At 45.6% G+C, this 27,884-nt stretch overlaps 1 protein-coding gene across 6 annotated transcripts; it reads left to right on the forward strand.

The window, feature by feature from the left end:
• Nucleotides 1–244: 244 nt before the first annotated feature.
• On the forward strand, nucleotides 245–27,884 carry TNKS1BP1 (tankyrase 1 binding protein 1). Of its 6 annotated transcripts, none has more exons than XM_081904907.1 (12): nucleotides 245–338; nucleotides 6,775–6,916; nucleotides 7,762–8,527; nucleotides 9,354–9,426; nucleotides 10,655–12,103; nucleotides 13,837–15,626; nucleotides 20,151–20,559; nucleotides 21,791–21,932; nucleotides 22,511–22,644; nucleotides 23,574–23,725; nucleotides 25,969–26,044; nucleotides 27,750–27,884. In XM_081904907.1, the coding sequence occupies exons 2-11, from the start codon at nucleotides 6,787–6,789 to the stop codon at nucleotides 26,027–26,029; spliced, it is 5,106 nt and encodes a 1,701-aa protein (XP_081761033.1). In that variant the 5' UTR covers nucleotides 245–338; nucleotides 6,775–6,786; the 3' UTR covers nucleotides 26,030–26,044; nucleotides 27,750–27,884. The 6 variants fall into 6 exon arrangements, 5 of the variants coding, with proteins under 5 accessions (XP_081761033.1, XP_081761034.1, XP_081761030.1 ...); XM_081904908.1 differs by having other exon boundaries at nucleotides 288–404; XM_081904904.1 differs by lacking the exon at nucleotides 245–338 and adding an exon at nucleotides 790–809.

The following is a 27,884-nucleotide window of genomic DNA, read 5'->3' on the forward strand; positions in this document are numbered from 1 at the left end:
GCCAGTGGGGGGGCTGTGAGCTGGAGAGTGGGGTGGGGTTTCTCCAAAGCCCCGCCCTTTGGCCGTGCTCGTAAACCTCCTTTTTCCCCCTTAAAAAGGCGGAGGCAGCGAGGTTCTCATAAAATGTGTAAGCCGAAGCTTCCTTGCAAGCCCTGCCTCGTTGGAGTCCCTGCAAGTCTCGGGAATGTGACACGTGGGGGTGGGTGGCTCTGCATTTGCATGCCTCATGAATATGCATCGAAGTGGGCGGGGCGAGCCTGGCCTTGATTCGAACGTCATGAATATGCACAGTGCGAAGATCTGCTGCGCCTACGTCGGGCCGTAGATCGCCGAGCTTGGTAAGGGAGCCTACGCAGAAGCCCCCGCCAGCGGGGAGGGCTGTGCATTTTCGCCCACATCCCGAGGTGGGGCTGGCAGGAGATCCTCCTGGGGGTCGCTGGTGGGGGGGGGGAGATGCGTGCGGGGGGGAGGCGTGCGAAGGGAACGGACCGCGAGGATAAGGAGGTGGCTTCGGAGGGCCCTGGGGAAAAGAGCTTAGGGGGAGGAGGGCCAGGTGCCCCCCCTCGCCCCCCAAATCGGTAGATCGGGGGAGCTGTGGATCCGCGTGCGGGTGGGTCGTCTTCGGCTCAGCCCCTTGCCCGGGATTGAGTCGAGGCGAGTCATGGTGGCCGGGGCAGCAATTGTTCTTTGTAGCCCCTTCGCTGCTGCAGGGATTGTGGAAGGCCTGGCCTGGAGACCCGACTGCAGGATGGTCTAAGGAGCGGGGATGGCGGATTGGTCGTAGAGGGAAGGCCAATTAGGACCATATGGTATGCCCATATGCTCTTAAAGGTAGCTTGTATGCCTTCTCTGCTGTAAGCGGGGCTGTCATTTACACTGGCCAGGGGTAACTGTCCTCGGGCCGTCTCCCTGCTTCCTCGCTTCTGCTAACTGGCACCCCTGCTCGCCGCCTTTGTATGCTTTCTGCTTAATGCGTCCTGAAGCTGCTCTCCACCCCCTTTTGGCTGGAGTTTCCCGCAGTTCTGCCTCTCACCACTCCCTCCCTTTCTTGGCTGTGATTCCAAGAACACCCAACTTAGAAATACTTAGCTCCCTTTAAATCTTGCTGAAAACCAGTTACTGCACACAGACTTTATGAACCTGAAGTACACCCTGTGACCTCTCCTTGTACCCATTTCTGCACCAACCTAAAACACTGCCTCATGCTTGCTGAACTCCCATCTTCTTTCATGATATTTCCTTGTTGCTTGTGAAAATAGTGGTCTGAACTGGGCTATGAGGACTGTCTAAACTGGCTTTTAAAATTCTGCCATTTGTGAGTGTTGGTTGTTGCTTATTGTTTACAATGAAACTTATTCTCTGTTGGGAGAAATCCACCCCTCTCTTGTACTTTAATCACGTGTCAACATTCTCCCACATGCCTTCTGTTTCCTGTATTTCTGCACAATTCTTCCCCCTAATAGAATTATGAGTTTCTTAGCCCATTAACTACTAATCTAGTGGCCCCCTTTCCAATTGCTGTGATAACCTCTTTCCTATCTGCCCTGGTTTCTATTTAGGATTCTTTCTTTGATCTTCTCTGTTTCGAAATAGGAAGCAATACATTTTTAGAATAAATTCATAATCTGTGCCTTGTAATAAGCCAGTTTTGTTTCACAAAGGGCCAAGTTTACCTAAATACATCGGTTCCTGGTGCCGTTCTTTTCTACCGCTGCTCCTTGAGGAAGAGCCTCCTTTTTATTATCCTTCTGTGACTGTTTCCTATCCATTATTTTTTATTAACATGGTATGTGTGCATTCTATGGACATGCTGAGATTAATGTCCCCTTCATATGTGGACTGTGCAGACAAAGTGGCAGACAATGATTTGCTGCAAGGGTCTTACAGGCTGAAAAGGCAGGGTGGCATGGGAAACAATAGCCCAAAGATGGCAAGGGATTTGTCTGGATGCATTTAGTAGATCACTATGGCAGCTGGGATCCCTTGAATTACATTGTAGTAAGCGTGTGCTGTCTTTTTACTTATTCATTCCTTCGACTGCAAACTATCAGAATGCAAGTGCTGATGAAAAGCTGTGCAAGTAGTAGTCTGATTCAGTGCTAATTGCATAATAGGTAGTCCCTGCACAATGCAGCACCTTCAGAAGAGCGGGTGGGGAAAGTTGCACCCATATTACTCTCCACCCCCCACTAGAGCACCTACCATTGCTTCTTAGATACCTTTACTTGCTTAGCTCTTTTCCCATAACAGCTCCCTTGACACCATTGTTTCTGATGTTCTATGGCGGAAGAAAGCAGTTTAACTGATTTTTGTTGTTGTTGCCAAGTTTCACCTTCTTGTAAATGCAATTCAAAGGCTTTACCATCTTCACCTCCGCAGTCCTATTGCATCAGTGCTGGGAATCTGGTTATCCATATGAGGAAATAGTGCTACTTCAACTGAAACATGAAACATTTGTGCTTACAGTTGAAGTTGTTGAAGCTTTAAAAAATGACTACAAACCAGCATTTTAAGAAAGTAGTATGATCCTGGCATGGGCTGGGAATGGGAATGCAGCCATTTGGGAGACTTGCTGTCTGGATTCTAAAGAACAAATAAGTAAGCAACTTTTATTTATACTGGGTAGAGGGGCTAATGTAGAGAAGAATCTTATTGAGGTCCCAGATCTAAACCCACCTGTGGCATTAGAGACTCTTTTGTTCATGATGCACAGTTCTAGAGGAACAAAGTTATAGCCCAACTTGATTTGAATTCATAGTATGTTGGGAGAGTAGTCATTGATGCGTAGTCCAGCCATGCAGTGTTAGAAACTGAGATATGAAAGTTAGAAGCTAAATGGCACCTTAAACCCAGGTTATGGTGCAACAACGGAATGTCTAGGCATGCTTTTTTATAACAAGAATACAAAGCTGAAAATGAATGAACTGCAGCTAAAATATTATGTTCATTTTTCACATGGTCTAGTCCTTCCTCTGCCCACCCCCCTAATATTCTTAAGAGGGTCTCTTCTCCAGTCTTCAGAGAGTAGCTGGAAGTGGGGAGGCAGAAAAGGTCCTCCTTTCCTTCCACTCTGCAGTTTTAATCTGAAATCTTAGGCACAGTACTGCGCCCAGAACTCAGAAACTGCTCTCCCTAATGAAATTCCCTGTTGCAAAATGCGCCTAGAACAATGGGAGTTTTGAACATTGCAGCCATGGTGTGAGTTGTATAGTTTCCTCTTCTTCATATACCTTCTTCTGGAGAAGTTTTGTATAATGTCTTGGAGGTATAAATGCTTCACAATAAGAGCCTCTGTAGCTATCAAGCCATCGCCTTTAGGTATTTTCTCAGTTCTACTTTCTTGGCTCAGCTTTTGTACTTTCTTCTTTTTACCTACACCTATTGGTGCCTTTTTCTCCCACGTCGTATCTGCTGTTTGTTCATCCTCTGGTTTTACCTTAACCAAATCCTTATTATAGTCTTTCTGAGTGGTTTCCTTCCTGTGGCATTCCAGTTGAAAATCCCTGGGTTCCAGCAGGAGTGGATTCTGTTGCAAGTTGTACTCATTTAGAAGTCTGTGCCTTCTTCATCCTATGTCATAGGGTTGTGGAGGTGCAACTATATACATGACAAAAACAACTATTTTGCTTTAGATATTCCTTTCTATTCTTTACACTGTGAACTTGCCTGTCTTCTCTGCCTTCTATTGCCTCACTCTTGATCTTTAAGAATTGCCTTTCTGCATATCTCTGTTTCATCACGGTAGCCCAAAGCTCAGCTGTAATATTATGTTCTTCATTCTTCCTAAGCGGTTTCTAATTCTGATCTCTCTGTTCCTTTCTTGAAACAATTATGGATTGTCTTTAATAATGCATCACTATTAAAGTTAAAGTCTGGTTGGCATCCGTGTGTCTCAGGAGACAATGGAGGAGTGTGCCTCAGGGGGTGAGGTCAAGTTGTTGGAAGGTTGCATCGCCTGCTGTGGCTGTGGAGACCCATGTGGGAAAGATACGTTTTGTTGCAGCTGGGGCAGAAAGTACCATTTGGGTATATATGCCCCTTTCTGTTAGTAGTAGTAGTAGTAATAATAAATTTATTATTTATACCCCGCCCATCTGGCTGAGTAGAAAGTCCAGGTGCTGAAACTAGATTTTGCAACTATCTGAAAAGATCATAAATGGAATGTCACTTTATCTTATGGGTCTTGCAAGTTAATTTTTTTGATCAAGTGTGAAAGAATTCTCTCCTCAGGAGTCTCTCATAACATGAGATACACTCTTGGGAAAATAGAAATTGTACTGTGATAATTTCCATTTCAAGACTGAGGCTGTAATCTTATACCTGCTTACCTGAGAGTGAGCCCCATTCAACTCTAGGAGTTGCTTCTGAGTAGACATGTATATAGGATGGGTTGTCAGTCAGTGTCTAAATATAAAACAGTTTTTTCCTTAATATTCTTCCCCCCCCCTCACTTAAGAAGCCAAAAGTAACCACCCTCGCTTATCTTTCTTTTTGGTTTTTGTTTACTAGCTTATTGTGTGTATGCATATGTGTTTTACCAAGGCACTTCCTCTTTGAAGGCTGCTTTACTCTTGATGATTTTCCTTCATTGACATTGTTGTTTCTTTAGTACAGGAACAAGCATATACCATCTAATCTGACACATGTTTCTTTATATGTACCCATGGCAAAATGACCATGCATTCATTTCCCCACATAGAAATAATGTTTGTGTAGATAACAAAACAGCATGTTTGGCAGTTTTAACTGCTTGATGAAATATAGTTTGTGTACTTCCTTGTATTTTGTAGAAAGGACTTGTCTGTTTCAGGAGCCTCTTTGCCTGACAGGTTAAAACCCATACTTCATCTATGAAGAAAAGTAAGAGAGCTGAGGAAATAGGATTGGACTGTTTCTCTGCCTTTTTTTATTCTACCTTTATTTAGTTATACTAGTTCTGAATTTGGAGAGAGTCTCATCTTGTCTTGCGTATTTTATTGTGTGTCAGGTATTCACTGCCTTAATAGATTTTGGATGGGGTTCTGGGTACCTTAATGTGTTGCTGGTTTTCAATGTCCACTCAGGTTTCATCGACTCTCCTTCAGCTATCTTCTCCACTAAATGAACTCTTTCCCCCTTGCAGGGGATTCTGTATTCAGAAGCAATAGTTCACTCAGGAAGTTCTTGCTGAGTAGGATAAACAGAATGGTACCTCAGACACAGGGGTGTGCAAAGTTGCAATAAAGATTTAAGTTAAGGCAAATGAATATGAGGAGAGAGAGGTTATATGAACAAGTAGCTTAGGCAAAAATAAGGTCTGGGGCTTTGCAAATGTTGGGCTTAGGTGCTACCAGGCTAGAAGTAGGGGATGGGACTAAGGCGCTGTATCCTTGTAGAAATGAGACAGGGCCTTTTTGTGGCAGCAGCCTGTCTGTAGAGAGACTAGTCCCATTCTGACGACATTTCGACTGGCAGGGGAAACATTCTTATTCTGCATGGCTTTTAATGGTTTTCAGTATATGATTGAAGCTTTTAGCTCTGTTCCTTTTAAGTTTTCAGGTTTTGTTTGGCATGTTCTTTTATGTAAAACTGCCTCGGGGGACCTTGTTAGGGCTGAAAAATGATGTTAAAAACATCTTTTATAAATCAGGATTAAACTAGTCAAAGGAGGGGCCTAAGCAGAAAGAGCAGAGGCGGCTGATCTGCCTTCCCTCATCTAAGGCACTGTGCCTTTAAATCATCCTCGCTTTGGAAGGAGAGGCTTGATGGTCCTATTTTGGCATAATGTATAGATGGAGGCTGAGGAGGGGGCTGTTTACAATCTTGTGGCTATGCCTTAAATTCAGCTGTATGCGTGTTGTTCCAGCTCTTTCTGTCATACTGAGGGAGGGGGGAGTTACTGGTAGGCCCCTCTCCTCCTCCTGCCTCATTATGGGGATCAGTTCTGTTAGAACAATCTCTTGAGGCACACACTCCTTGTAACCAAGATGCTGGCTTTTCTTTTCTTTTTTAGCCAGGGTTTGGCCCTCTCCTGAAATCTAGCGGGAGGCCGTTGCCGTAGTGACAGGAGCAGGCCCCAGCTTTACCTCATTGAATTCCAGGGGCTGTGCCAAACGATTGAGAAATCTGGAGGGGGGTGGGAGGGGGAAGTACTCCAGATGTTTGCTCCCTGCTCAGTATATCCGGGTTGGGAGTGTATACAGCTGGGATTGGGTTGAGCAGAAACTCGGCTTTGCTGCGAAGGGGTGGGAGCAGAAAGGGACTTGGGAAGAGAAAAGGAGATTCTGACTGGAAAAGCAGCCAAATGTTCTGGCAAAGTGACTGGACCTGGCAAGAGAAAGGCAGGGAAGGAGTGATAGTGAATTGGCTGGGAAGGACAGGGCGTGACAGAAAGGTGGAGCAGGGGTGGCCCTGTGGAGAGTGGAGCAAGTCAGCTAGAAAGCCAAAGTTTTATAAGTTTGAGATTCCCATCCTTTAGCATGACTCATGGCCTGGATATTTGTGGGAGACTTGCTTCCTTCACCCTTGTTCCAGCCTGCCCTGGGAGTGGCATAACATGATACATTCTCTCTTTCTATGTGTGCGTGTGTGTGTGTGTGTGTGTGTGTGAGAGAGAGAGAGAGAGAGAGAGAGAGAGAGAGAGAGAGAGAGAAATTCCTCTCTCAAAGGAACAAAGGAGGATATTGGAAAACTTGCATTCTGGGAGGAAGCATCTACGGTCTGATGTTGCATTGAAGGTCTTTGCTATCTTTACAAGTTTTGCAGACTGCCTAACCTCCTTTTCCTGTATCCTAGGGGCTGACATTTATGCTGAGTTCAGAGTCCCAGCCCGGTGATGTGATGGACTCTAATCCTCAGTCGCTTTGCTCCCCATTTCCCTGTACTGCTGCTAATGGCCGGAGAGGACCCAAACAACTGGCAAGCAGTCCGGAGATAGGTATGCCTTGCATTGTGAGCCTTCAGCTCAGCAGAACTGAGTTGATTGTTTGAGAGAGCTAAATATGGGAGATGGTGTGCCAAGTTGCTAGGTATTTAATTTTTTCTGTTTATGTTGGGTGGTGGTGCACCAGAGAATGAAGAATGGAATCAAATAGCAAGCAGAAGAATCACTTAATGCAGCTCTTGAGGGATTGTAGCTCTTCATTCTGAAAGTAGGGGACAACATATTTGAATGTGTGAAAAACAAAACATGGAGGCTATTGTGTCCAGGAGAAGGCTAACCTGTGTGCATGGGGGATTCCTCTTTGCCCCAGGAGGCAGCCCTGCACCTATAATTGAAGTGGTGTCGTCCCTAAAAGTTGCACCACACGGTTCTGCTAATCATGTAAAGGCTCTGATCCCACTGCCGGACCTGAGAACAACGGGTGGTATGCAACTACGTTATATTCAGAGCAGAGCTGTTGAAAGTAATAGAGCTAACTTAGTAATGCTATTACTTTCAGTGGGTCTACTCTGAATACTACCATTTGCAATTTAAATGCATTCCAAAAGCATTTTCATGGCTTCTGTTGGTAATCTTTATTACCGCTATTTCTGGTTTAATGGACTAGAAGATCCTCTAGCCTGACCTGTGTCCAAAGCTGCATGCAGTTTTAGTGGCTTCTCTGTTTCCTGCAAAGTAGTTTGGAAATTTAGCAAGGATTATTAGTAGAGCTCATTTTATTTTTATTTTTTGTCTACTTAGGCAATGGATTATCATTTTGATCCATATAATTTAGTTGCCCTGTGTTCTGACTGAGCTCTGTATAAAATGCATCTTTCCCTACATCCTTTTTTCCTCAGGGGATGCCCGTCCAAAGCCACCCGTGAAGCCCAAGCCCTGTGTGTTGCCAAAGCCAGCCATGCCAGTGAAGCCTGTTCCTGGGCAGCGTCAGGCTCTCTCTGAGGTGCCCTCTGCTGAAAAGATCAACTTGTTGGCTGGGCCCAAGCCATATAGTGGTGGGGCTGGCAATGCTGTTAAGCGTCTTTCTTTTGGTCTAAAGACCTCTCCAAGAGAAGCTACCAATGGGAAGGAGGTTTTGTATCCATTTTCCACTACAGCCAAACCAGCTGGAGATGGAGAAGGAACTGGGTCTGCAAATAAATCAAGTGCAGTGGAGGGAGCAACCGGAGAGGAGTGTGGAGAGTCCTCCAGTGTTCGCAAGGGTGCTGTTCCCTTCAAAGTAATACCGGTGCCAGTAGCAGCCAAACCAGAGCGTTTTCCTGGGACCACAGTGGAGGAGATTTTGGCCAAGATGGAGAAGCCCAACAAAGAAGGGGCAAGCAGCCCTGACAGGCCTCGGCTGGTACGCTCCTTCTTCAGCCAGGATAGTAGCACAGCTGTCCACCTGGGGCCTAAGGGTTATGCTGCATTCCGGAGATATTCCAGTGGAGAAGGGGGTGAAACAGAGTCGGAGGGTCCTGCTTGCAGAGCCTCCTGTGAAGTTGAGGACAGCATATTGTCAAGGAACAAGGAGGAAATCACAAGCTCAAACGGTCAGCATCTGCCTGAATCTGAGCTACCAGCAAGAGCAACGGAGAGAAACTTAGATTTACTCTCTAAGGACAGGTGAGGTTCAGATTCATTCCACATAATCTTAGAAGATCAGCTTTGCAATACATCACAGAGTGCCCTCTGTCAAGGACTGAGATGGGATGCAGGTCAGCAACTATAGAACAGTGCTAGGAAAATGAAAGCAATACAGTAAATGTGTCTAGAAGGTGACCTGCTGGCAGTTCTTTCTTTGTTCTTTCACATTTGGCTCTAGCAGAGCTAAATTATTCTTGTGATTTAAGAATGAAAACTCAGGGTTGGCACAACTGAAGGCTACATTCCTGGGCATTACATACATGGCAATAAATACCATTGAATTAATTACAACTTGAATTCAATGGATAGAATTGGGCATGCTTCTCCCAACTATAGTTTCTGTGAAATCTCAGTAATCTTAAATCCTACAATGATGTCATGAGTGGTAGCAACTCTTGGGATTTATTTGTAGGTGAGCGGTTGATCAGGCACAGGTAACTGATTTTAGAAGAACTCTGATGATGCTTGGAGCATTTCTTCATTGTGGGGGTTGAATTAGATGATCCTTGGGGTTCCCCATCTCCCGTTCGTTATGTGATACCTAGTGTCAGGCAGAAAACCCTTTTGTGACAAAAGTAGCACACAATTCTGTTGAGCAGGCTTTGGGGAAACTGGATCTTCAGATGTTGTTGGACTTGCAGCTCCAATCAACAACTAGCTAACGTGGCTAATGGTTGGATATTATAGGATTTGTAGCCCAGCAACATCTGGAGGGCCACAGGTTTTCCATCCCTGCCTTAGAAATACATTTTTTCCCATCAGTAATCAGGCTTGTTTCCTAATGGTGATGTAATCTTTCTCTCAGCAGCTCCAGTCAACCTAGCATGAGCTGTGATGGAGGCCAACCTGGATATAGCAGTCTACTGTCTCCTCCTGGCGTGAGTTATCTGCAGCACGGCAATTCCTCCGCTGGGCTCTCTCCTTCCTGGCTCTCCTCTGTCTCAGGGGTATCTGCCACCTCTCTCCTTCCGGGCTCCCTCTCTGTAGGGTGCGTGTCTCCTTTCTCTACTAATGCTTCTCTTCAAGAAGAGATTGGTAGCCCAAGCAAACGATGCACTATCTTGCACTGCTATGGGGTGTCCCAGGCCATATTTGTTGCTTTTTCAGTAACTGGGTATGTCCTTGTCAAAATCCCATGGGTTGGCTTACCTAGGTGCCTTCAGTTTGAAAGATTCAGCCCCTAACCTCATGTGCAAGACATGGTGACATTGACTCTGAGGAAGTCTTCATTTTTCTACCTTGCATGGTACAGTTTTGAAAAATCCAGAGCATAATCTTGGCATTTGGTATAGCACATAGCACTCCCACATACAGTCCCAATACTGCCTTATGCTTTTGGAAGAGTTAGAAAATAAATGAGAAAAATGGATCTGTGACTCTTCAGCTCTTTAGAGAGCAAACTCTGGCCTAGGCTAGCTAGCTAGCCTGAGCCTAGCCCAGGCAAAGTGTGGAAGCCTAATGCAGAATACCAGGCCCTTAGCTGGAGGGAAGGGAGCAGCTGTGACTCAGTGAATACAATTTGGTGACCTACAAGGTATGTATGAAGCAGATCCCAGCAGCTGGGCCTGTGGCCAAATAATCTAGCAGTGAAAGCACTATAACCTCTTGCTGCTTGTTCAGGGATGGGCGATGGTAATGATTAACTCCTTTTGCCTCTCCCAGAGGAGGAGGAGGAGGAGGAGGGGGGCAGGAAGGTCACCAGCCTATTGTGTGATCTACTTAGCTTAGTTCTTCACTTTTCTGAAGGCCTAGTTGGAGAGGAGGCAAGGTCCTGGGTGGGGCATACAGCCTTGTTACTGCAACACTTTGAACGATTTCTTCAGCCTCTCTTTTCCCCTTCCTCCATTCTTTGAATTTCCTTTCCTTCTGGCTTCCTTCGGGCAGAAATATTGTTGGGGAGGGTCTCGTGGGGTCTTGTAGCGAAACCAGAACTTCCAAGACATGAAGGACAATCTCTAAGGTCTAAAAAAAGAGGGAAGAGGTTAGGATTGGAGGAGACATCCTGCATTCTTTGGGGCTGGAGGGGACAGATTAGGATGCTCGGGAAGGTTCCAGGGAGGGAAGAATCATATTTTTAAAACCCATTCTTCCCTTGTTTCTCTCCAGGTCTCTCTCCCCAAGACCTATCAACTCCTCACGAAGCTTTCTTCTCGAGTCACTCCTGGGTCCCCTGATGCCCCTGCTGAATCAGCCCAGTCCCCAGAGAGCCCACATTTTCCAGCAGATGTCCCAAGTGCTGAAGCTCAGCTTCCCCCAGGCTCTCCTGATGCACCTACTGAACCCCTCAGATCTCTTGTTAAGGTCTCCCTTGGTCATGCCCAGGCTCCAGGTTCCCCTCTTGCCCTATCTGATCCCTGCCCCCCAGGATCCCCCAGTGGTTTCCTAGGACACTCCTTGTCTTCAGGTCTTGGGGACCTTTCTGCAAGATGTGCTGGGCCATCTGCCAGTTTGACTCATCCTGCTGCTGAGCACAGCCTGGCACCCCCCTGTGGTCTCCGAGGAGTGTCGGAGTCCCCTGGCTCCCCAAGCACTCCTTCTGAGTACCTTGCTAGTTCTGATAAACCTCCTGGCTCTCCCTCTCATGCACAAGCCTCCCCCTTACTCTCCAGGGATAATGATTCCCTCGACAATCAAGCACCAACATTACCATTTGAGGGTAAAGACCCCCAATTATCTCAACTGGTTCTACGGCGTGCCTCAGAAGGGGTGTTGCAACCACGGGGTAAAAAAATGGACAAGGAGGAGCTGGGAGGGTCTTTGGCTGTCTTGCCAAGAGGAGGGGACCCAGCTTTAGAGCAGGCTGCAGGGGGAGAGTCCAACTGGAGCTTGTCACAGTCCTTTGAATGGTCGTTCCCTAACCGGGCTCTTGAGTTTGGTGGAAGGAGACTGGGGTCTCCTCCAAGGTCTCCCATTGCGGAGGCTGATGATACTGGTCTCTTGGAGTCAGAATTGGATAGAGAGAGCCTCAGCCCCAAAGGGTCTTATAAGGAAAGAGGTTCAGAGGGCCAGAGAGGAGAGGAGACCGAGGCTTATGGGCGCTTGTTCTGCCACAGCAATTCCAGGAGTTCCCCAGGGATCAGGAGAAAGGCTGAGGACCAGCTGGAGTCCCCTTCAGCCCTTGAGATATCAGCACCTGGAGGTCCCTCAACTCTGAGGGAGCCTATTAGCCCCAAGCTCAAGGGCCCTATAGCAGCAGCAGAGGTTGGTTGTCAAGAGGAGCATGATGGTTTCTTACCCTTTGTCCCAACCCCTGAGGAAGGGGCTTTAAGGGCAATGGAGCCGTTGCCAAGTGTAGAGCAGGCTGCCCCTCCTGCAGAGCCTTGCATCTTATTCTCTGAAGATGTCCAGGTGCAGACAGCTGCTTCCTGCCAAGAAGATGATGGTGCTGTAGGTCTGGCACGTGAAGGCAAGTTGGGGGTTGCTGACCCCGAAAGGAGGGCTGACCCTGATCCAGGCTCACACTGGCTTGATGAACTGCTGGCATCTCCTCCGCCTAGTGCTGATGACATAAAGAAGAGAAGTACGCCCAAGTCAGAAGACCCTACAGGACCGGAGGTAAAGGAACTGTATTTAGTGCGGGGATGGGTGGTTGGCTGAAGACCACAAAACGGGTTGCAAGGAGACAGTTCTACTGGCTTCCTATTTCTAGTGCTTTTAGAACCTGGTAAGGCATTAAATGGGCACAAGCATGGCTAGGTGAATGTGCATTCCTGCCCAGTTAAATAACAGAGACTGAACTTGTCTTTGGGAAGGGCGGGTCTTGGTTTTTAAGTAAGCCGCAAAAGTGGCTGAACAGGTTAGATGGCTGCAGAGCGTGCAAAAGAGGAGGCTGAGCCAAAAGGTGCTGCTGCGTGGGTAATCCTCCAGTCATCCTGGGTGGAGCAGCTTCCCTCACCTCCCTGAATCCAGCCTGCCCATACACATCAAAGTTACTTTTGTCTGTTTGGTTGGCCCTCTTTGCCACCAAGAAATTGTGCCTTGAGCTCCAGCAGACTCAGCCTAAGAATGAATTGGTGCTCCTTAGTTTGGTAGGGCTCCATAGCTATGTAGCTACAAGCCACGTCACTTAATGTACTGGGTTGTATACCAAAACTAATGTGCATACCTTGGTAGGCTCATGTGCTCTAGCGAACAAGAATTAACTGTTCATTAGGTGGTTATAATAGGGGGTGTTTCTGAAAGCCCAAAAGTCTCACAGTCTGATCAGGCTTGCAAGGGGGTTCTTTGCCAGTGAACAATTCAGTACCAGTGGCTACTAGTTTATTTTCCTGGCCATATAAGTACCTCTTTAATCTTCCTTGCATTCTACCAATATGGAACTTGCCAAAATTCCAAATTATTTTTGAAAACTAATTTTTAACAGGCACGTTTCACGCTATAATTTCCTTACATAGAAAACACTTCTGTGTAGGAAACTGAGCAAGCATGAAAGACCAAAGAAAGAATTGCCACCAGATCCCCCTCCATACACATTTACGTAAATAATTGTTTCTATACTAAATGCATGTAACTTGCTTCATTTACACATGAGTGGATGATTACCGAGTGCAGGCTTATCACTCTATGTATGGTCAATTTTTTAAAAAATTGTATATAGCCAAAGGCCTTTACAATGGATGACAGAGAATAAAAGGAAAACTTTCCTCTAAAATCATACATGTGGGTTTGATATATTTTTCCATTTGGAGGAACTTTCTAAATGGAAGATTGCAGTGTTAGGAACATAGGAATCTGCCTTAGACTGAACCAAGACCATTGATCCCTCTAGTTCATGTCTAGTTTAGACCTGGGACCCATTTTTAGTTCAAACATGCTTTTGGGCATAAGCATCTGAATTTTTTAACTACATATTTATAAGGTTGTGATGTAGTTGTTGTGCCCACCTTAAGTCATGTTGATCTGGTAGTAGATCTGGCCCATTTTTGAAGATATAATGGTCTACACTGACCAGCTGCTCTCCAAGGTTTTGGACAGGGATCTTTACCAGCCCAGTCTGTGGATGGCAGGGATTGAACCTGGCACTTTTACATGCAAAACGTGCTGCTACCCACTAATGGCCCTTTCCTAAATTGTGCATGTTAAGTGAAATATATTCAAACAGGTTTAAAAAAAATAATACAGGAAGGGCTTAGTGAATTTACATTTTCAGTTTCTGTCTCTTTAATGTATTTCTCATATTGGACTGTTGGGAGAAGGGACATCTTTACTAGATCAGATCCCCACTAAATTTGGCTCACTGTCCCATGCCTTTCTAATGTTGCTTTATTTTCCTCGCCTTTCTTTATTAGGATCTTCTGGGATGGTCAAGGAAGGATCTTCACAGCGAGTTTGGCTTTGTAGAAGTTGATCGGTCTGCTACCTTTGGCATGGGTTGGGCTGCTGGTGTTGGCAAGGTAGTTTGGCCTGGTGAGACAGAGCAGGATCGAGAATTTGGCACTGGCCCACAGGAGTGGCTGAGCTCATACAGTGATGCCAAAAGGCAGGATATGGAATTTGGTTCCAGCCAGAAAGTCTGGACCAGAGGAACACCATTGCAGGACAGTTCTAATCCAGGGCAAGAAGATTGGATCACTGCCTATGGCAGCAGCTGTGGTGACCAGAAGATTGAGGAGCCAGATTGGAGCAGCACATATAGCATCAGCACTGCTGAGTGTCAAGACCGAGAGCCATACGTGAGAAAACCAGGCTGGCCCAGACTCTGCAGTAATGAAGATGATCAGGAGAGCAGCAGGTCTGCTGCTGAGAAAATGGGTTGGAGCAGCCCCTATCACGTTGGTGCTACTGAAAGAACTGACTGGCCCAATAAATACAGTGAAGAAAAGGATAGCTGTCCAGAATTGGAGGTTAACACAAAATCATCAGATGCGTTTAGCAAATACGGTACTCACAGCCACCAGGATGCAGAGCTCAGTGCCAGGCATTTAGAGGGGCCCAGTGATCACAGTGCTGTCAATGTTGGCTCTCAGGATGCCACATCCAGTGCCAGCCAGTCAGGCTGGCCTAGTGATTCCAATGTTGACAGCAGGGCTAGCCCAGTGCAGTCAGAGTCCCATGCCAACCAGGTGGAGCAACCTAGTGAATATAGTGCCAATCATCCAGAATCCCAGGTTAGCATCCAACAGCGACTACGACCCAATACATATGGCTTTGATGATGGCAGCTGTCAGGAGTCTGAACTGAGTGTCAAACAGTCTGATTGGCCCAGCAGATATGACATGAGTATTCCCCAAAGCCATGATGGTGTGTTCAGTGCTGAAAAACCAGATGGAGCCAGTGAATATGATGATAATCAAACACGCTGGGAAAGAGAACTCAGTATTGCAAGCAGAAGCAGCACCACTGAATTTGAGGCTGGTGATCTGGAGTACTGTGCCCGGAAGCCAGTCTGGGCTGATGATTACAACCTTAGGGAATCTGATCTACAAGATAGTGATTTCCCCATTGCCACAAGAGAATGGGTCAGAGACACTGATTTCTCAGCAGCTAAACAAAATAACCAGTTAGGTGCTATAGGGAAGGACCGAGCTGGTAGTTTTGGTCCAATAGAGTTACCAAGTCTAAGTGTGACCGTGGATTTGGAGGAGACAGCTGGCAGCCTGGTAGGTCAGTCTGGAGACTTAATAGCAGTTGCTATGGATGAGCCTAGAGGAGTTGGAGAGGGGCAGCCTGAGTGGACTCAAGATCTTGGCCTCAGAGGTATGGATCTCTCAAAAGACTTGAAAGTTGGGAGCCCAGATGCATCTGAAAAACCTACAGAGAAGCAGCTTCATTGGTTTCCTTCCTTGGGTCTGGAAACCTTGTCTGCTTCATCAGATGTAAGGACTGTGAATCCAGAGGAGACCAGAGAACCTGGTGTGGGACAAGCAGATTTGGCCTACAGATCTGGCACTGGAAGCATGGAAGTGTCTGATTTGAGGCCCAAGGCTTTGGATGGGGCTGAGGAAGTAGATCTAATACAGATGGACTGGACTGGCGCAACTGGGATAAAGCATAAGGACAGCAGCTATCATTTTGGAGCGACACCTTTGGATGGTGATGAGATGGAGCATCCAAGAGCAGCTGGAGTCTCTGGAGAAAGGTAAAGGCTGTATCCTAATGTATTATAAAAAGGTTCAGATGTTTTCATGCTTCAGTTCACTTGGTCTCCAACAGGTGCACTTCAGTGTGACAACAGACCTATGAGAGCTTTCACAGTGGTATTAGAGGAGGATGAGAAGATGAAGGCAGGTGGGTAGGTTGCCCAGGCGATCTGCAGAGGAATTTCCAGGACATTTTCTGAGCAGCTGTGCTGCTGCTTCCGCCATATCCATTGCTATTCACCTCACACCAGTGATGCCATTTCAGCCTCGGTGTCAGACAACAAAGGAAGTGAAGCAGGTGACCTGCCCAAGTGAGTCATAGAGGAACAGTTGGGACCCCTTGAGCAGCTCCCCAACATCTGCTGTGTTCTCTGCTTCCCCTCCTTCTTGCTTTGTACCACTGAGGCTTATACTGCATCATTAATGTGGGTCAGACAGTGGAAGGGGGTTGGTGAGTGAAGCAAGTGATGGCACAGCCCCACGTCTCAAGAAAGTTAGAATGGAAGTGGAAGGCTAAATGAATACAAGTGGACAATGGAATTGAAGGACTGATTTTGTTTTTGCATTGATTTCCTTTTGTAAATTCCTTTTGTAAAGTCAAAAGCACAGTTGCACACTTTTAATCGGTTTGCAACCATTCCCTTTCATCCCTCCATGTTACCCATTGTTAGTACAGCCAGTACCACATATTACTTTGTGTCTGTGGTGCACAGCTGCTGAGGTAGACCTTACAGCTACCTCTTGAAATCAGAAATCTTTGTGGGAACCAGGATAGGCAACTTCTACGGCGCTGCAGTGTAGAAACACTGCCCAGGCAATGGAACTTCTTTCCCTCACTCCGTGTGTGGCCCCTAAATCTACTATGGGTTCCCCCCTAGTTCTCCGTGGCAGATTTGGGGATGGCATGGGTCACATTTGGTGGTGTGGGGGAGAGAAGAAGAGAGGGAGAAGGTTCCATCTAACAAGTAAAATCCTTGTGGTGATGTAACTTTAGCTCAACATATTAGTTGAATATGGCCCTGAGGTTTAGAAGCGACAATCATAGTGTGTAACTCTTGTTTCTTTGGTGAGAAAATCCAGGGATGCTCCACTGCTACCCTCCATCTGGTCATGACAGCAACTGCACACCCAGTAGCCATGATGTGCACTGTTTTGTTTTCCTAACTGTGGAAACACAGTAGAGTACTGTGGCTGTTGCAGAATGAAATCAGGCAGGTGTGTGTGTGTGTGGGGGGGGCTGCAGCAGGTTACCTGGAGGTATATTTTTACTTTCTTTAGCTGACCAGGCAATGCCTAATGATACAGCTGCTGTTCTGCAAGAGCTGTCACCTTTGCTGTCGTATGATCAGTTCCACTGTCTTGTCTTGGGTTGGTGCCATGTTCAGCAGGAATGAGGAGAAGAGGACGGATTCTTTTATGAATTGCTTCTAGTGTTTGGCTTTCAATTAGCTGTCTTGCTTCAGCAACATCCTGTACCAGCAGGTCCCATGTCTTATGCACATAATTAGCACTCTCATTCAGTATGCTCTGAAGTCACGACCTCTTTGTTATGGGTGAAAATGAGTGACAGTATCTATAATTCTCTTTCCTATATTGTATTCTGTAAACATCTCTCTTCGTCACCACTTGTTTCTCTTCAGCCTTGGATTTGCTGACTAGTATTTTCTAAAAAATGTTTCACTTCCCTCTGTGCCCCCCATGCCTCTTGCTGTGGTCCCTCATTTACGCAGTTTTCTCCTGTGGCCCCCTTGGAATATCCTGGGCCCCAGCATATGGCCCCTGGTTGTGAAACACTGCTCTAGACTGGAGTAGGAGTGCTTTGTCAGGATGTGAGGTGGCATTGCTCCCTCCTTTGAACATGTGCTTTTGAGCACCTCTTTTTTGGCAATACATTCTTCACAACTAGGTACTTGAGAGACCAGCAGCAAGTATGGCTTAAGGATTGTGCTGATGTGGAAGTGGCACACTATTTCAGAGGTAGGAACAGGTCCCATAACTGAAGTAGGTCAGAAGGGGTTGGACCAGGCCCTTGCGGTCTCTTCCTGGAATGAAGTGGTAGCTATCCCCCCCCCCCGCCAGCCCTCAAATACAGGATCCATACCTGTATTGCTTTCATTGGGGAAATAATATTTTTTATGACTGTCCAGCTTTTTTGAAATGCAAAACAGAGTAGGAGTAGCAGACCGCACAAACCCCTGTCGCCTTTCTCCCACTTTCCTAAATGTGAAACAATTTTATTTTTATACAGCTAATGCTGTTGTCATGTTTCTATCACTTTCTGTGGGTTATAACCAGCATCTTTCTGTTCTATCATTTGAGGAACTCATGTCACTGCTTGGAATAAGGCTTCCAGATTGTGAGCTCTTTTAAATGCGAAGTCATCAAATTGGATTGTGATTATGGAAAGCAAAAGGGACAAGAAAGATAGTTTGCAGTGCTGCACTTTTTAAGCTAACCATGAAACAGGGGCAAACTATTATTTATTAGTTGCCATTATGCTGGAGCCCCAAGTGGCCAACAGTGAAAATTAAATATATTAAATTTAATCAAGTACAGCAGCAAAAATGAACCATAACAAACAGTCTAAATGCTAAACTCCTCTTGAGCATAAGCCTCATTGTCATCAAGTTTATCAAAACAAAACAAAATAATGTTAAAAGCACTGATTGGTAACATATGTTGAAAATGTTGAAAGGCCTGGGGAAAGAACTGAAGTCTTCTCATCGTACCCTCCATATATGTGTAGAAATTGGGAAGAACTGGGTCAGTTTTAATCTCAAATAACTGATTGCCATCATCTCGTCCTTTTAACCTAATGAGAAAATGGATAGTTATAGAGATGGCCTTGGCAACTGTAGAGAGAATTCAAGGAGAACAACAGGGTGTGACTTTCAATGTCATGCACACAGCCATTTTAAAAGGTGCAGGTTTCACTCAAGGACTCTTCTTAGCTAAATGATGTGCCTTCTGATTTGGCTAAAATGGGGGATGGAGAGAATAGACGGTACAGCCAAGGTCACCCAGTGAACATCATGGCTGAGCATGGATATTAATTTGGGGCTCCCTAGTCCAAGCCTAGCATGCTGCCTTTATCTGATGTGGAGAAAGTGTGCATGCCTAGTCATACTCTTTGTTTTGAAACTGCCTCTGCCTGTTTTGGTTGCTGCGTAACTTCCAAACAAAAGCTTTCTTGTATATTGGGTAATTTTGTACACTTGACACCCTTAAGCCATGCATGGAGTGATTGAATCTCTCTGCTAATCCCTGCAACTCAAAATGAGAAACCAGGAAGTATCACCATCCAAACCAGTGTAAATTGAATGAAAATTAATTAATGTGTCGTGTCTTGGGTACTCCCCCTCTTCATACTTACATTCTTCAGGCCACAGAGGGAACAGAATGCAGCGGTGCCTAGCAGCCCACTGAAGTTGATTAAGGCTATAATCCTATTGTCCAGTTTGCATGTAGCAGCCATGCTCTGAAATGAACTATAGCTTATCTTAAACAAGCAGTATACTTGTACATGGTGGTCGGATTGTGACCTCTGTGTTTGTCCTTTTTCAGAAGCAAATCATTGCTGGCTTAGCATTGCATGCAAACCGGTACTCATGGTTTGTTTCCCACTAAACAAACCGCAAGTGGCAAACCAAAGACAAACCTTGATTTCTTACTCATGGTTTGTTTGAAAACGCTCCAAAAACATGGGGTCATGGTAAACCGTAATTTTAGGCGATGGTTTACCATTCCATGCTAACCAGGACTATGTGTGTTATGTGAGATTAAGCCTCATTGAACAGAATGGGACTTAATTCTCAGTAAGCATGCATAGGATTGTTCTTTTAGAGTTGCCCTTAAGGAAATGTAAAACCAGGGAGCTTGTCAAGCCAGGGTTTTTGCAGGCTGTGGGTTGTAAATTGGGCAGACATGTCATAACGGCAGCCTTTGGCCTGAGGAATCTGTAGTCTGTGGGGTAGCTATAGTTACATATCCCACACTCCTCATTACAGTCCAGCCTTTTGAAATGGTCATATAGTATAGCCTGTATTTATTTTGGCAGTCAGGAAATGTGCAGGTTTATCTTTCCTCCTGTCTTCTCTAATGCAAACTGTTGCTGCCTTGGATCACATGAGCTTCCACCTGCGTTGTGAAGTGGATATCCCTACGATGATTCTACCATGTGGCTTAAGCGTAGGGTCATGATTTGAGTTCTCTTTGAGGTATTTGTACTCTTTGACCATTGGCAATTGTAGGTTTGAATCCTCTGTTGTGGGTTTGTCCATCTCTGATGCCTCCTTAGGCCTGCATCATGTTTGTAAAGTATTCATTCTCCCTTTGGCTGTCGAGTCCAGACTTTCACATACCATCATTTCTTTTGTACAGTGAGGAGAAAAACGGCTTTGGGATGATTAGGAGATATGGGGATGCTTGGAGTTGGGGAGGGGGAATTTTGCTAGGATAGTGAGAGCCCTGTTGATAAGAATTAAGAAGAACCTTACCCTAACGTTCATTATCTGACATCCAAGCAGAAAATTCCGTAGTGAGCGACTCTCCAGCCCCAGCTGCCTGCAGGAAGACATGGTTTCCAATAGTGCTGTCAAAGAGGTGGCCCAGCAGAAGAGACCTGCCTCCTTCCACAGCTGCCATTCAGAAGAAGAGAGGATACTGCGCAGCTTGCGTAATAACCAGGGGGCTCTTGCTGAAAGGGCTGAAGGACTGCCTTTCTCAGCAAAGGAGGATGGAAAAGCTTTGTCTGCTGCAGATGGTGGGGACAGCCAGTTAGACAGTGGAAATGGGAGTCAGCTACCTGTGGACCTGAGAGTGTTGAATCATCCAGAGCAAAATGGAAGTCAAGCTGCACAGCCCATATCACAGAAGGCTCCTGCTTCAGAGGGAGCTGTTGCTCCTGAAGGGGAGAACTTCATCTTCTTAGAGGTAAGTAGTACTTAAGATGTTTCTGAGGTACCTGCTTGACCCCTGAGCCTTCTCTGCAAGATAAGGGTTTATATGTGCACAGCAATTCTAAGGTTTGAGGGGCTTTTACATTACATTTAAATGCGTAGCTGATATAGAAACATGGGTTCCTAATGCTTTCTTTCAGGCAAATGCTCCATTTCAGACCTGCTTTACAAAGGGTTTTGTCATCTTCTATAATTGCTTCTGGATTGAGAGGGATGGCTAAGTCAGTAGAGCGTCAGGCTGTTTATCTCAGGGCCATGGGTTTGAGCCCCACGTTGGGCAAAAGATGTTGCATTGCAGGGGGTTGGACTAAATGACCCTCATGGTCCCTTCCAATGACAATTCCATGATTCTGTGATTCTATGTATAAAGAATAGCTCATAACCTTGCCTTTTTTGGCTGTATTTTGGTGGCTGACTCCAGATAATATTTCAGGCTTCACAAGTTGAATCATGAGTCCTCCAACAAACAGCTTATGTCTTGCTGCTGAAGTAGAAATAAGCTGGAAGACTAGAGAGTGAGAAGAGAAATCTAAATCCTTTTTCTAATATTGCCATTTCAGTTGGGCAACTTTGAACCAAAGTTATTTTCGTCCCTTGATTTTCATGCAAGCTGTAAATCATTTGTAGGAAAGGTTTCAGCCAACCACCCATGCCAGTCTGCCCAGAAGCCTTCCCACACAGCCTGATGATGCCCTTGTGTTGTGCTACATGGGCAGAGCTAGTGTGTCCAGGCTTTTGGTAACCAGCCTCATCCCACACTTTAGACTTGAGTGACATCCCAGGGCAATGTAAGCAGCCTGATGCAGTGCAATCTGGTTGGAAAAATTCATAAGCAGTTCTCCCTGCCTTCCTCTACTCATAGCTGTCAGTCGTTCACCTAAAATTTAGAAGGTGAGCCAACCATAGAAGAGTATTTGGGGCAGGAAATAGAAGAAAACTGACACATATTAACAGTTTTTAATGAAAGGACAAGTTGTTAATGGTTGAGCTCAGGCTTTGTGGGAATATGTGGATGCTTTGCTAGCTGTGGTCCTGCAAGCTGTGCATGTCGCTGGAAAGTGTATGAAGTACTCTTCAGTTTCTGCTCCTTGGAGGAACTGAAGCTGAGAAGGATCTATGGGGACACTCTGGGTGTTGCTGTGCATTCATTGAGGGAGAAATGTGTCTCTCTGATCCCTTTGTTCTCCTCTTCTGTATGCTTTCAGGATACAGAGGTTCTTGACAACACTGTGTATCGCGACCGTGTTAATTTGGGCCGTAAGCGAGGTCATCGTGCACCAGCCACCCGGTCTGGAGGGGCTCTTTCCGAGAACGACGGAGACAATTGGATGTTCAGAGATTCCACAGGTAGCATGGAGCGTTGCATGCTGGGCCTGGCATATAGCCTTCATTGGTGTATTCCCAACACCTGTTACTGAAGTGGTTTTGGATGTGTTATCTCTTTGTGTCTTTCTTGGTTATGTCATTTTGTGCATGGCTTATTTTGTTAACTTACATTCTTGCCTTTCTTCACAAAAAGCTCTAGGCAGCTTGCATATGATTCCCAGGCAGCGTTCACTACAGAGGCACTGCTTAGGGTTAGGCCATCTTAAGGTAGTTTATATTATGCTACAATCTAGAGCTTGCAGTCCAGAATTTGACAGAGCGAAGAGGGGATAACCAAAGCAGCAGGATGTGGTTGCTTCAGTTACATGTGCTTAGGCTTTGTTAATAGGCTTAGCAGATGTGCCACATACAGCATGACTTGGTGTGACAAAGGTTTCCAACAGGAGTGTCCTAGGTTGCCTGTCATTGCTGCTTTCTAGGCACTGCACTTTAGATTATGTCATTTTTTCCCTCCTGTTGGGGCATGGATTTAAATGGGTCACATGGTGTCATCATGGGTTCTTCTGCATTATGGTATTGCCATTTTCTTCCCTGTTTAGAGCCTCGAATAGTTTCTGCGGTCTCTGATGAAGAAGCCCCAGAGGAACCAAGGAGCAGGAAGTCACGAACATCTCCACTGTCAAAGGGGGTAAAGGTCCCTCTCTTCCCAGGGCTGAACCCATCGGCATTGAAGGTAGTACCTGGAAAGGGGTTAGGGACAGGATAAAGAATGACACAATGTTAACAAATAAGGGTTGGCTCTTAGAAACTGAGTGGCCTTTGCTATCGGATAGTGGAATGTTCTATGTTAGAATTCCAAGCTGAAATCAAAGTACTGAATGAAAGGAGGGGGGAGAAAAACTCATGGAGAATGAGACAGTCAATGCTTCCAAGTCATGGTGGATAAACATTACTTCCATCATGCCACTGAACATCATTTGCTGAGGATCACCAATGGTAGAATGCTATTGCACTCATATTTGATTGGCAGCTGGTTAGCTACTATGACAAACCAGGATGCTGGACTAAATAGCTGATAAACCTCTGGCCTATTGGCGGCCAGGGGTTTCAGGGGTTCAGGAAGGGGTTTGCATTGAAATCCTACTAAAATGGGGGGGGGAATTGTTTTAGCAGGAGTTTCAATGTGAACCCATTGTGATAAGGAAGGGAAGTGTATGCATTGAAACCCCTGCTAAAATGAAAGGACGAAAAACCTTTGCTTTAGCAGTAGGTTCAGTGCAAATCTCCTGTTATAAAAAGGTGTTGGCATTGAAAGCCCTGCTAAAACAAAACGTTTTTCACTGTTTTAGTGAGGTGATTGACAAATGGGTGGCCTTGCAAGGCTTGTTTTGGCCCACAGGGCTAGTTGTGTCCAATTTGGCTTGCAAGGCAATCCTGGCCCATGGAGCCAAAAGCTTCCACACACTTGAGATAGGTCTTTGCTTTGTCAGAGGAGATTACTATCTAACCTGCAGCCCCTGATGGTAAAGAAAGTGCAGGGGGCAGTTGTGAGAAAAAAACAGAAAATTGCCAATGAAAGATCAGGGATTAGGACAATTCTAAGCAAATGTTAGGTGTTTTGCTAAATGCCTGCTTTTGCAAATCTGTTGTCCTCAATTCTAGGCCAAGTTGCGAGGCCGAAACCGTTCTGCTGAGGAAGGGGATCCACAAAGTGAGACCAAGGAAACCCATGTTCAGCGCTCTAAATCGTGCAAGATTGCCAACATCACTGGGAAGCCTCTGGTGCTGCCACCCAAACCAGAGAAATCCTCAGGGTAGGTGTGTGGTGGTGGAAAATAACATATGTTGGTATGTCGGTGGTGGTTATCCTGCTTGTTGCAGAACACGAGTGTGCTGCAACTCTTTCTGGCAACTACAGTGGTGCCTCGCAAGACGAAATTAATCCGTTCCGTGAGGCTCTTCGTATAGCGGTTTTTTCGTCTTGCGAAGCAAGCCCATTGACAGCTTAGCGGATTAGCGCTATTAGCGGTTTAGCGGCTTTTAGCGATCAGCTGTTAAGCGGCTTAGCGGCTTAGGAAAAGGGAGGGGAAAGGGAAAAAACCCCGCAGGAACTCCAAAGACATTTTCGTCTTGTGAAGCAAGCCCATAGGGAAATTCGTTTTGCGAAGTGCCTCCAAAACGGAAAACCCTTTCGTCTAGCGGGTTTTCCGTCTTGCGAGGCGTTCGTCTTGCGGGGCACCACTGTATAGCAGAAGAAAGGCAGCAGCCAACAATACACAGGAAATTAGGATAAAGATCATATATACTATCAGTGTTCTCAATTCTCCAAGTGCCATTGCTTATGTAGTCAGAACATCACCACCCATGCACAAGAGGCAGCACCCCAGGTTTGCAGAAGTACAAAAAATCATGAAGGAAGAAACCTTTTTGAGGGGAATGCCTCCTTATCCAAAAAATATCCCATTGAGAACTAAGTGTATATATAGAATGTTCCTTGACTAGGGAAAACCAGGGATGGTGAAGAATGAAATGGAACAGCTGGAATCCCTAATGGAGGGCATTTGTTCAATCATATGGACTTTGTTGGCCTATTGTTGGTCAGTTACAGGTGTCTGTATACCATTTGCCCCTCTAAGTCATGGTCCTCTGTATGTTATCAGACTGAAACTCCCATTGTCCCTGACTGCTGGTCATGTTGGCTGGGGCTGTGGAGAGTTGCAGTCCATTCACATCCGGAAGACCACAAGTTCTACTCCCCCCCCCCCTTCTCTGCTCTGAACAATGCATAGTCATTCTTAGTTGGTGGAATGTTTTGTCTTTTTAGTGCTGGCATCGAATGAGACTCTGGCATGCCAACTAGTCTTAGTGGTTGGCATGCAGCTAGAGGGAAAGGGACAAAGGCATTTTGCGTTAAGACTCTTACCTGATGCAGACTCATGGCCTTTCCCTCCTCTTCTCTCTCTCCCCACTGTTGCTTTTTGAACATCCAGCCTGATAAAGAGTTCTGGGCAACTTGAAAGCTTGTCTGCTGTTTTGTGACATTTTTGGTTGGCCTAATAAAAGTATTGTCCTAAAACAGATTTTGGAGTTCAGTGATGTGTTCCCAGCAAATGACCTCATGGGATTTTCTCATTTTTAAAATAAACTTTGCAGTTGTTTTGCCCCTCTTTGAGCATTCAAAAACTAATGTTACAAAAACTTTGAAACTGGATGTACTCTTACTTTTGGAATTGCCTTTCTCCCGTGTGAACCTGCGCAGGAATGCTGTTCCGCTACAGAGGCCCTCTACTATATTCACTTGCTGTTAGAGATACAACTAACGGGCTGGTGTGTGTGTGTGTGTGTGTGTGTGAGAGAGAGAGAGAGAGAGAGAGAGAGAGAGAGCGAGCGCGCGAGCCTTCTCTGTTGTGGTGTCCACATTAAGGAACAGCCTGCCTAGGGAGATGCACTTGACTTCCTCATTGCTTGCCCTTCAGCAAGCAGTGAAGAACATCTTATTCCAGCAGGTGCTCACTTAACCTGGCCTCTCTCCATGATGTTTTAATTGTTGTTTTCAGCTGTTGTCTTACTGGTTTGTATTTATGATTTGTATTTTATGACTGTAGCCGTGGTCTTGTTGTAAGCTGCCTTAGTCCACTTCTGTGAGCAAAGGCAGGTAGAAGTAACTGAAATAAATAAGAAACATAATAAATATATTATTTTGGGGCAAACTTTGTTACTTAGTGTTGTGATTTTGGGTTCTGCCATGGGTCACAGCGCTACCTGCTCCTTCAGGCTTCCTGCTCACAACTTATGAGACATATTAGATGGGGGGGATTAGTGGTGCAGGGCTCTTAGATCTTGTTCTCTGCACTCTGCCTCCTTGCCTGTGTAGTGTTGGAGGGGTTGGAAAATTGTATATAGTGGCATGTCTGTGTGGCTGCATGCTGAGCGTTGGTATTCAAACTATTTCTTAGCATCCAGGTCCATCATTTTGCCTCTGGAATGTGGGTAACCCATTTTTTTTTTTCTATCGTAGTTCCACCTTTTGCTTTTAACCATTTCCTGACTCCCCTAGGTCAGAAACATCCTCACCCAATTGGCTGCAAGTTCTGAAGTTGAAAAAGAAGAAGTCTTGAAATAAAAACATTCAGGCAAGTTTTCTAGGGCTTAAGTCTAGCTTTCCAAATGGGCATCTGATCCCTAATATTTGTGCAAGTGGGATCATCATTGCTTTCCAAGTGCACTACATTCAGCACAGCTGGCCATTTTTGTTCTGCAGCTGCAAGAAAAGTTTGTTGGAATTTTGGCAGTTTGTCAAGCATGCTCACAGAAAAATGTCTGTGGCTGTTGTACATCAAGCATTAAGACCTCTGAATTGTTATCTGAGAGAAGAGGATGAGGCATTTAGGCCTCCTGGAAGTTGAAGCACTCTTCATAGTGGATGTCAGTTGGACAGAGTTATAAGAGTGGCCATTAAATCTCTTCCCTGCTAGTATCCATATACCCCAAAGTCTCTTCCGTGAGCTCTCACTGAAGTCTTGTCCAGATTGCACTCAGCAGCTTCAGGCTGCTTGTGTTAGCACATAAGTGTGATTTCAAATACAATGCTTTTCAGTACACATTTGTTTTTGTTGTGTTTGTGTGGGTGGGGATAGGGAGCTTGGGGGATCCTCCTGTCCTTTTTGACCTTTCCATTTACCACTCTGGTAATGTATACTGTGTCCTGGTACTATAAGGACAAAGCTATAGTTAGTAGAACTGCATGAGCCCAGAAGGCTGCACTAGTGGATTACCTGTGCTTGCATTGTGGTAATTGGCACTCTGGAATCCTACATATGTGAATTATCATGCATGTTCATGATAACATGCTCTTGCCTAGCTGTTTGTAATCCCAAAGCCAGCTGCAGTAAAGGAGCCTAAAACATTTGCCATCTGTCAGAGGTCCATTGCAGTTAATGTAAAGTGACATGACCATCACAGGATGATTCATGTGCTTTGATTCCTGTGTAAATGGTATGTGCATATTGTAGGTGAGGAAACTAGCTGCCAGGCTGAAGAAGTGTGACTGGTATAGGGCAATTCCCAATGAGTGCTGCACTGGTTGACCTGGGAATTGTTGCAAAAACAACAGTCTTCCGTCACCTTCAAGACTTACATGTTTATCAAGGCACAAATGTTTGTAGACTAGACTCCATTTCGTCAGATGCATGACATATTGTCCTAAGTAGGTGCATGCACGCAATATATGCACATGTGCCCTTTTGGGCTGTGTGGGTGTATGAGGATAGAAGCAAATGAAATGCAAAAAGTACAGGTCGTGTATTGCAAAATGTACTTCCATGTATTGCACAGAATGAATGGTAGTCTACAAAAGTTTAGGTCATAATACATTTGTTACTCTTTGGGCTGTCTTTGCTGCACCAGACTACCATTATTCCAGGAACTAGAGTAGCATTCTAGCAGCTGGAACTGCATGTGGCGGGAAACATCCTGTGTCTGCAACTTGCAGGTTATTCTAGGAACTTTTTGCCACCTAGTGGGCAATGCTGCACATGACTTCCCGTTTATTTTGGTTGGGGAAATGGAAGATTGGTTCCTTGGGAATTCTAATTGAAAGAGAACTGAAGACGGAATTTGGCATACTAAATAACTATGCAGTTACAAAAGGTCACCTTGATTTGAACGTGCTGCTCCAAAGGGTGTGTAGGCTTGTGTGGGAGACTAAGCCTTTAACATGTTTTGCCCATGAGCCAAAGTTGGGCGGTGATGCATAAATCTGTAGGTGGGATTCCTGCACTATAGCAAATAAGCCTGCCAAGCTTTGTAATTCCTGTCATATTCTTCTTTTTGTTGCAGGTGTTGCTCTCCTGCTACTGGGGCCCTGACAGCTGAAGTTCCAGTGAGCTGTTCACGGGTGGGAGGCAGCATGTTGGGTCTGGAGCCAGAATCCCCACCTAACAACTTAGAGGGATTGGGGTGGGGTGGGGTGGG

Source organism: Podarcis melisellensis (genome assembly GCF_964234715.1).
Source record: "Podarcis melisellensis genome assembly, chromosome: 1".
Lineage (NCBI taxonomy): Eukaryota > Metazoa > Chordata > Lepidosauria > Squamata > Lacertidae > Podarcis > Podarcis melisellensis.